This window comes from Hirundo rustica, chromosome 19 (genome assembly GCF_015227805.2).
Source record: "Hirundo rustica isolate bHirRus1 chromosome 19, bHirRus1.pri.v3, whole genome shotgun sequence".
Taxonomy (NCBI): Eukaryota; Metazoa; Chordata; class Aves; order Passeriformes; family Hirundinidae; genus Hirundo; species Hirundo rustica.
Window position 1 is genome coordinate 1153401 of NC_053468.1, and position 9371 is coordinate 1162771.

The 9371-nt window shown below is 53.3% G+C and overlaps 1 protein-coding gene across 2 annotated transcripts; it reads left to right on the forward strand.

The window, feature by feature from the left end:
- The first annotated feature begins 1732 nt into the window (after positions 1 to 1732).
- Positions 1733 to 8674, forward strand: DYNLL2 (dynein light chain LC8-type 2). 2 transcript variants are annotated; one of them, XM_040082144.2, is made up of 3 exons: positions 1733 to 1868; positions 5071 to 5209; positions 6795 to 8674. In XM_040082144.2, exons 2-3 carry the CDS (start codon positions 5078 to 5080, stop codon positions 6930 to 6932), a joined length of 270 nt encoding a protein of 89 aa, XP_039938078.1. In that variant the 5' UTR covers positions 1733 to 1868; positions 5071 to 5077; the 3' UTR covers positions 6933 to 8674. The 2 variants fall into 2 exon arrangements, with proteins under 2 accessions (XP_039938078.1, XP_039938077.1); XM_040082143.1 differs by lacking the exon at positions 1733 to 1868 and having other exon boundaries at positions 5057 to 5209.
- Positions 8675 to 9371: the final 697 nt, after the last annotated feature.

Consider the following 9371-nt stretch of genomic DNA (forward strand, 5'->3'; position numbering starts at 1 on the left):
GCTGTAAGCTTGTCTTCATTCAGCAATCAAATCAGGGAGGTTTCAGGACCTGGAGTGGTTTTCTTGGTTCTCAAGGCTATGCAGGCAATTAAAACTGGTCTTGTTAAGAGGCAGCTGAGCCCGGACAGTGCTGTCTCTCTCTCTCACTACTGTTTGGGCACTGCAGCGTGGGAACGGGGACAGCACAGGAATCGGGATTTTTTGTTTTGCTGGGCTTTTCTTCAGGTAGCTTCTGCAAAGGCTTCTTGGCACTGCTGCTCGAGTGAAATGGAGCAACCAAAGCGGGAGCTGGCTGGCGGCCAGCCCGGCAGACGGGCGTGTGGGGGCAGCCGGGGGGGGCAGGTGTGTGCCTGGAGCACGGCTATCGAGGGCAGGAGCCCCGTGTGCGACAGACAAGTCTGGAGTGCCAGGGTCACACCTGTGTTGCAGGAAAGACAAGTGTGCAAAGCACTGAGGTCACACCTGTGTGCCAGGCTCCCGCTGGCCTGGTGATCCCTCACTGCTGGCCCCGGCACAGGATCCTGAGAGCTCATGAGCAGGGGTGTGAACGAAGAGATTTTATTCTGCCCTCTTGGCTTTCACGTGTCTGTGGAACATTGCGTGTTCTTGGGGTGAATGTATGAGGAACCAGCTTGAAGCGCTACATGTGGCCCCCAGCCTCTGGGTGTGCAGGGACAATTCTCAGCAGCGCAGTACCCAGGTTTGGGATTTTATCAGCTTTCCTACACAAAACAAGGCTGGCAGGAAAAGGACCTGGCAGGACGCCCTGAGACATCCCAGGGGAAAAGCGGTGACTCCCACAGGATATGAGGCTGGCAGCTTAGTGAAAGCTGGTCGTTCCCCAGATTTTGTTTTCTTCCCTGTCAGAAAACCCTAAGAAACACTGAAACACTTTAGATGTGTTCAGTAGGGGGAAATGTGTCTGGGGAGACGCTGAGTCCTGCACAGGACCCTGAGCACCTGCCTGCTGTGACTGAAAACCTGGGCGTTTGGGGAATGTGGTCCAGCTCCAGGGAATATAGACCTGTCTCAAATGGGGTCCTAAGAGCATCAGGGACCTTTCACAAGTCCCTCTCTCCCGCCAATGCCTTTCAGATGTAAATATGTGCCACTGTGGGACACCCCAAGGCTCAGGCGATCCATGATCATCACAGGTCGGAGATCTCAGGTGAAAGGTGCCACTGAGGAGCAAAGCTGCAACTCGCCACCAAGACAGAATTGGATTTGACTCAGTTTGAGCTCTCTGACCGAGAACACTATGGTGTATGACCCAGCCTAGTGAGTTCCTCTTAGAAGGGTTCAGGCTCCCCCCGGAGATCGGGATCCCCCAAGGCAGAAGGCAGAAGGGGACCCCCGCAGAGGAATCATGACCCCTAGGACAACAAATGTCCTTCTAGGGATCAGCCGCTCCAGGGAATCAAGCTCTTCCCCCGGAGATAGGGGCCGAAGGCGCAGAGCCCACGGAGTACCACCGGCCCCTCACACCGACCCGGGCCCCTCACGGACCCTCACGGCCCCCGCCCCCCCGGCCCCGCCCCTCCCCGCCGCGCGCCGCCCCGCGGCATTGTGGGATGAAACAGGATGTAGGCAGAACAGCGCGGGCGGACGGGCCGGGCGCGGCGGGCCGCGCCGTGCCGCAGCCAATGGACGCGCGGCGCGCGGGGCGGCGCGGCCAATGGGGTGGCGGCGGCCCGCGCGCCGCAGCGGGCGGGGCGGTATTTGAGCGCGGCGCGGCGCCGGGGCGCAGAGCGCGCGGGGCGCCGAGCGGAGCGGAGCGGGCTGAGGCAGCGCGGCCGGGCCTCCTCACACCTCCTTCTCCTCCTCGGTGCCGTGCCTCGCCCTCCCGGGGTGGCCCTGTCACTGTGAAGGTGAGCGATGTCTCCGCTGGGCCGGGGCTTTCCAAGCTTCGCCCGGTACCGGACGCTCCGTGTGCGGGGTGGCGGCGGGGCCGCCCCGATGGCGGAGGTCGCTGCTGGGTGCGACCGGCCCTTGGGGAGCGGTCGGAGCTCGGCTCTGCCTAGGGGTCCGTGCCGCTGCGGAGCCGGTCCCGCTCCAGGCAAGGTCACCGCGGCCTCGGGCGCCCCCGGAGCTCCCCCCGTGAAGGTCACGCAGGGCTCCGGCTCTCGGGAGCTCTGCTGGGGAAGGGGCTGTGCCGCACCCCCTGCCAGGGCGCTTTTCGGCCAAGGTGGTGGCTGCGGTTTGTGCAGGGGTTGGGCCCCGTCCCCAGTCGCGAATCCATGCTGTCCTGGTGGTGGAGCGGTGGGTGCTGGGCTTGGGCCCCGTTCCGAGCCATGGGATCTGTGCTGGCCTGGTGGGGAACTGATGGGTGCTCCCATCCTCGCTATCTATGCTGTCCTTATGGGGGAGGTGGTGGATGCTGGACTTAAGCCCCATCTCGTTTCCAGGGTTCTGTCCTGCCCTGAGAGGGAAAGAGTGTTTGCCGGAGGCTTGTGTCCCATGTTCTTCCCAAAGCCCCTGCTTGTCCTGCTGGAGTACTGGGCTTTGCTCTTTTTAAGACCTTATCCTACCCTCGTAGGAAAAGGGTTGGGTGCTGCCTCGGGCCTAATTTCCCTCCCAAGGCCTCACATTGCCCTGGAGTGGCAGCTGGGGCTGTGGTCTTCCTCCTCACAGACCACATCCTGCCCTTGGGGGAAAGGGGTAGCTGCTGGAGCTGTAGTGTTACCCCTTCCTAGGCCCATCTTGCCCTGAGATGGCTGCTGGGGCTTTGTGGTTTTCCTTAAAGAGGGCCAGATTGAGTGGTGAGACCCCGAGAGCCACCTGTGATCTTGTGGTTTAGGGTTGTGATGTGTCTGCCGTGCTGCTGGGCTGCCTCGTGGGGAGGGTGGCCCTGTAACTCCCCCAGAGAATGAGCAGAGACCGGGGCCCTGCTCTGGTGTTCAGGTGAGCGCAGGGTGTGACACTCCTGTGGCAGGTGCAGCAGCACAGCCGCTGCCAGCCCCTGCCGTGGTTGGTCATGGGGGATGCTGTGCCCTGGAGCAGTGCAGAGGCCACAGAAGGCCTCCTGGCCAGCTCGTGCAGCCCTTCTGAAGGATAATAATTTTTTCCTCTGGCGCTGTCGCACGCGGCAGCACAGGCCTGCACTGGGATGCTCCTCGCCTAAACAATGAGGAGGGAAGGTGCCTTTTGCAGGTCACTCTGTGGCTGGTTATATAATGGCAGGTGCCCTCTGAACTCTGTGAGCAGTGCAGGTGTGTGTGTGAGGGCTTGCTTGCTCTCTTTCCCTAAAGAAGGTTTTCTAGAAGAATGACCTACAAGTGGATTTCTGCTGCTTCCTTCTTCCTGTGGACTGGACACCCAGAAGACTTTTCCAAGGGACTATCAGATTCCTGAGTGGTGAATCCAAATCTACAGGCTGTTCTGAGCTGTGCCTTCTCTTCCCTCGGCTTCTGGGCTGCAGGCAAACCCCCACGGGCTGAAACCACAGCATGGAAAGGAGCAAAGTGCCGGGAAGTGCCTTTTCCAGGGCTGTGATAGGGGCATGTGCTCTCTGTTGGCAGTGGAGCTCAGTTCCTGTCATCCTCCCTATGCGCTTAGTGTGTGTTAATAGCAGTTCTCTATTAAACACTATATCTAAACTGTATAAATTAAGGTGGCAATAGAAGTCTTCAAGTGCAGGCAGAGGGAAGAATTGAAGTATTGTAATCAAAGGGCTGCAATTATGTAACCGGATTCTCTTTCTCTCTGGGTAGCAAGCTCCTTTAATTGCTGTAACAAAGCTACTCCTTCAGTTTTCTGGGGCTCTTCCAGGAAGTGATCATTGCAGCAGATTTTTTCACTCCACAGCAGAGCTAAAAATGTGTAGTTTCACTGTTTCAAAACACACTTGGTAGTATCACTCAAGACTTAGAGTGCTGTAAAAGGATTTAGGAAACTTAGTAGTGTTCTGCAGGCTTAATTGGAGGAACTCCTTGCCATTAAGAAGCTTATTCCCACAGAGTTTCAATGTGCTGGGGTAAGAGCTGCTGCAGGGTAAGCACCTGTGGTCCTTGGTGCAATCACTTGCATCCCCAGGTAACGTGTGCCTCCCCAGGCCTGGAGCAGGGAATGGGAACAAGGGCTGTGGTGCCCAGAGCAGGACTTCATGGTGGTCCTTCTCCAGGGCTTGAAGAAAAAGAGACTGCAGTGTTGGGATCGTGAAATCCCAGTTTTCTAGGATAACATGAACTGTGCTGGAAAGTTCCCATCCCTGGAAAGGCCATGTCAGATCTAATGGCTGCAGCAGCTGGTACAAAGCAGTTTAATTTTGAGAACAAAGCGGGCTGCACACCTCAGTCCAGAACAAGTTCTGGACTGCAGTAGCATGCTGGTTTTGGTGTCTGTGTTGTGGTTCCCTAGTGAGGAGGGGGCAGGAAAAGGAGAGGTTTGCCAAGCTCTGTTTCTGTGGTGGGACCTGCTTCCCCTGCCCTGTTTCCAGGCTGCACTGTGGTGTTAACCTGCTTCTGGCTCAGCAGACTGGCTCTGTCCCCTGGGAACAGCTGAAGGCTGGGTTTCATGGCAGAGCAGCAGGGAAGTGAAGGTGTGATGATGGCTGAATGTGGAGCAATGCTCCTTCCGGGCTAAACTAACAGTAGGAACTGTGACACCTGGGATGGGGTAAGAATGAAAGCACTGCTGCTTTGAATGTGCTTCCTGAGCCTCTGTGCTCGTGACAGTCTGGGATCTGTTGCTTGCAAGGCTCTGAGCAGGGGATGTTCCAAAACACTGGTACACCTGGAAGGCAAACTTGGCTGTAGCCTATTGATGTACAGGAGGGCTGTGGCTCTCTGCAGATCCCGTCTCCTCCCACACATAAGCTTTTCCTGCGTGTGGTTAATGCAGGTGGTGATGCTGGACTGCCTCTGATCTAACCTCCAGCCAGTGCTGGTGCTCTGGCTCTAAGGGGCACCTTGGCCTGGGGCTGCTGGAGGCAACCCCGATAAAGTCACTCTGGCCGTAACAGGGGTTTGTGGTATCGCCTTGTGACGCAGCCTGCACGGAAAGGACAACCTCTGATGCACAGGAAGCGTCTCCTGCTTGGAAGGGATTAAAGGAATCTATGTTCTGCCTTAGGTTCACGATGTCTGACAGGAAGGCTGTGATCAAGAATGCGGACATGTCCGAGGACATGCAGCAGGATGCTGTAGACTGTGCTACACAGGCCATGGAGAAGTACAACATAGAAAAGGACATTGCAGCATATATCAAGAAGGTAACTCCGGGATGAGGGTGCTGTGCTGGCTGCGACTTCCCAAAGCTCCTGAGTCCGTCAGGAGCTGAGTGGCTGAGGCTTCATGCTTGCGTGCTGGGAGGGAGAAGATACTTGGCTTCTTGGCTGCTTTACTGCTGTTTTCAAGAGGATGGAGTCACTTCTCCAAGGTCAGGGGAGGGCTGTGGCAGAGCTCTGGCAAGCTCTGAGCAACCTGCAAGTGCTGTCCCTCAGGATTTCCCAGCCTGGAAAGGGCTGGTGGCTGCCTCTGCTTAGGACTTGTTCCACAGACCTGCAGCACCAGTGCAGGTGGGATCACCCCCATGTTTCACTTGGTGGGCAGCAATGCATGTGTGGTTCTGGGATGGGCCTTGTGCTGGCTGCTGGGGCTGTGGAAGCTGCCCTGTTAGAAACAGTGCAAGCAGCTGCCCTGGCTGGTGAGGTTCTCTCCCCATTTGCAGGAACCTGGTAATTGAGTCTCACGCTTGATGGCACCTGGGGAGCAGTTGTTTCCCCCTGTAGCAGCTTCTCAGAATGGTCAGGCAAAGTGCTCTTGGAGGAGGGAAGTTTTACTTCAGAGGCAGTGAAGTCCTGGCACCTGGGCTGGTGTTTGGGCCTTGCTTGTAATCTAAGCTTGAAAGCAGAGGACTCAAAGGTGTCTCCTGACTTCTCAGATCACTTTGAGGCATGACTGAGCTCTAAGTTCTCGGGGCAATGCAGCCTGTAAAGTGAGGGAGTGCAACAGAAGGCATCCAAAAAGAACTTGGCCTTTATTTCATGGGAGTGTGTTGGGAGGAGGGAAGCAATTTGATGCACCTTCGTGCCCTGCCAAGAAAGCCTCTTCCTTACTTCAAAGGTTACCTGCAAAGAGCTCAAACTCTTCTTCTGTCTGAGAACTAGAACTGGCTTTAATCTTGGATGTTGAGTCTGTTCTGGCTCTGTCTCGGGGGAGGGAAGGGTGTTCTTGGGAGTTGTGTGTTAATTAGAGGGAGGAAAATGGTCTTTAACCCTATGCTGCCTGCTAAGCAGGAGAAGACTATTGAACCAGCATTCAGCTTGTTCACCTCTGACCTCTTGGGTCTCTGCTCTCTGGCCTGTGAATCTGCCTGCTTATTTTCAATGTGGATTTCCTTCTCTTTGTGTACAAGAGTCCCAAACAGCAGAAACCAGGCTTTTCCTTCTTCCTTTTTTTAGGTGACCTTTAAGCTCAGATGCCTTGCTGGAGTAGACATGCCAAAACTTTTTTTTATTTTTTGTGAGTGGGTTTGGAATGGAAGAGGAGGATTATTCCCCTGATTAGCCTACACACAGGGCTGTACCAAGGAGAGCTCTTGTGTCTGCTCTTCCTGCCCAGGGCTGATGGTGCTCCAAGGCTCAGAAAATGTTTTGGTTGGGTGGAGTCCTTCAGGCTATCCAGTGCAGAGGTTTGGTTGCTTAATTTAATAGTGTCTTGCAGTGGGGTATCTCAAGATGCTGTAGGTGGGAGGAGAGGCGATAGTGTGTGAACAGAACCAGCTCAGAATTTTGTGCTTAGAACTATTTTCATGTGGGCTTTCTTGGCCTTAATGCCTCTCTTCTCTTTCTTCAGGAATTTGACAAGAAATACAACCCAACTTGGCACTGCATTGTTGGCAGAAACTTTGGCAGCTATGTAACACATGAGACAAAGCACTTCATCTATTTTTACTTGGGTCAGGTTGCAATTCTTCTCTTCAAGTCTGGATAGGAAGTAGGAGCGATTGAAATTTGGACTGTAATGCACTGATGGCTGAAGCCACGACTCCCTCTAACATGGCTATGCCGCTGCATGGACTGTATACTATATTTAATGTGTATATGTTGCAGTAAAAATCTACTTCTGTTTAGTTGCCTGGGAAGAAGGCGGCATTTTTTTTGTTACTGCTTTTTTTGGTTGTATTGCACTAGGAAACCTGTAAATGCTTAAACAATGGCCTTTACGTGGGAAGAAATAAAACTATTCCACAACAGCTCCCTCACTGGTAACTCCTTCTTTGAGGCTGGGAAAACTTTTTTTTGGGCAGGCCAAAAGCTCCCGACTTCCTTACTGAGTCCTGTTAGACTGTTAATCTTGCAAAGAGGAGCAAAGCCAGTGTGAGCCTCTGTCCCACCCTGCAGACTGTAGAGAGCTGGCTCTCCCAGTACCCTCGGGGCAGGTCTTAGACCTTCTCTGAAAGCTGGTGGGGTGGCTCTGGGTGACGTGGCTTCCACACCCAAGGTGATCTCCACCTTTGACTGTGATACAGGCTTGCAGCTGGCACCCCTCGGTGTTCTTGCTCAGTGCCCTTCGCTGTATTTTTGGCTCTGCTGAAATATTGACCTAGACTTGAGTAAGCAACTCAGCGTGGTCTAGAAGGCTTCAAAAACAGCCCCTGAGTTCCTGCTTGTTGCAGAAAGCAGCAATCCTGTGGCTGAAGTCTTCAGACCTCCATACTGAGTCTAAAGCCACGTGGCCCGGCCCCGCAATGGAGTAGGATATCAAATTGGTGACTACTGACAACAGCTCTATTTGGCATGTTTGTAGCCAGTTGTCTCAACACTGCCTTAACTTGATGCTCTCCTTAAAGCAAGCTAGTCGTGTGGAAGACTTGTAAGTGGCCACTGTCTCTTTTTTATTTTCTTTTTTTCTTTTATTTTCTGTAGCTAATAAGCTATTTCCGGAGGATTGTCCTCCATGTTCTGATATCTGCTTTTGTTCTTAAAGCACAGTACCAAGAAGTTAAATTTACATGTGATGTTTGTGTGAAGGAATCTCATGTGACATCTGCTTCAAAGGCAGACAAATGTCTTGGTCTCCAATAGGTTCAGCAGTGATGTTGTCTTAGTACGTACTGACTCGGGATTACACTGCAGGAAGTTCTGATCTGGGTGCAGAAATGCTGTGTGATGGCAAGTAAATCCCTGGTGCTTGTTACAAGCTCTAATTATTGGTTTGCTGACTAATGCATTGGCAATACCACTGGGCTGCTGAGCCCAGCTTGTGTCTCTGAGATTAATTTGGTGTTGGGAATAAATCATTGCTGGGGGCAAAGGGCAGAGTGAAGGGAGCTCTTTGTGAAATGATTTGGTGACCCAGGTTGATGACTTCCTGAAGTAAAAGTCCTTCTTGTCTCTGTGCAAAATCCAAAGTATGCCTAATTTTGTATTATGGGTAGAACAATGTTGTAACTAGAAAGAATGTAGCTGTCATAAGTTCATGTCGATGGAAATGTCTGCACTGGGATAATGTGCCTTGGACTGTCTGGGGCACTCGTGTGGTTCTTGTCTCTTCAGTACTCCACTCTGGGTCTGAAAGGAGAATGTTTTGGGTTTGTTTTTTTCCAAGCATGAGTCTAATGTGAATCTGTTCACGGTCTCTCGTGGAGCAAGATCTGTTCCCTTCATAACTGCAATTGCTCAAATACCATTTATTTTTTTTTCAAACATTAAAGGTGAATTGACACATTTAAACAGCCTCTGGTTTCTTCTTCCTTACCAGCTTTCCTGAGCAAAGCCTGTCCTTGTCCAGAGAGGATGAGCAGCAATTTCTCTGCCCTGGAAGATGCTGATGACCCAAAGAACGTAGGTCAGGGAGGGAGAAATGACTGGAGGAGCTTAGGTGGCCTCCCTGTGCTGGTGCTGACCTCCAGCTCAGCTCAAAGGCTGAGCCAGAGGGAGGGATTGAGGGAATTGTGTCCTGCTGCATCCCGTGAGATGCTTTGTGCCAAGTAACCTGGATCTGAATGGCTTGGAGCTGCCCTTTTAATGGCTCGAGGGGTGGTACAGCAGCTTCCTGCACAGGAAGGTGTCTCCCTGCTTCTCAGGAAAGCAGGTTTTCCCTTCAGGCCTCCTCCCTGTGCTGGAGAGAAAGCTGAGAGCTGAATCTGACGTGTTCAATGCCTCTCACAGTATGGGGGCTCTGGGTTTACCCTTAAACAACCCCTCAGCTTGTTATCCTGCTCCCGATGCAACCTAAATTCGGGGTTGTGGCCTTGGTGATATTTTGGAAAAGCTGTGGGCTCTTCCCGAGTACAGCAGTGTAACAGCTCTGCTGTGGCACAGTAACAGCAGCGTGAGCAGCGTGACTCAGCCGAGCGGCTCCATGCGGGCTGAGCGCTCGCAGGCAGCAGCACGGCTGTTACACACGGGCCATCTGCTCCAACCCGCA

Bases quoted from the DNA above. Each gene is read 5' to 3' on its own strand.
- DYNLL2 (XM_040082143.1), top strand. From the start codon at position 5,057: ATGTTCTGCCTTAGGTTCACGATGTCTGACAGGAAGGCTGTGATCAAG. The intron at 5,210-6,794 runs GTAACTCCGGGA...CTCTTTCTTCAG, and splicing joins TTGCAGCATATATCAAGAAG to GAATTTGACAAGAAATACAA.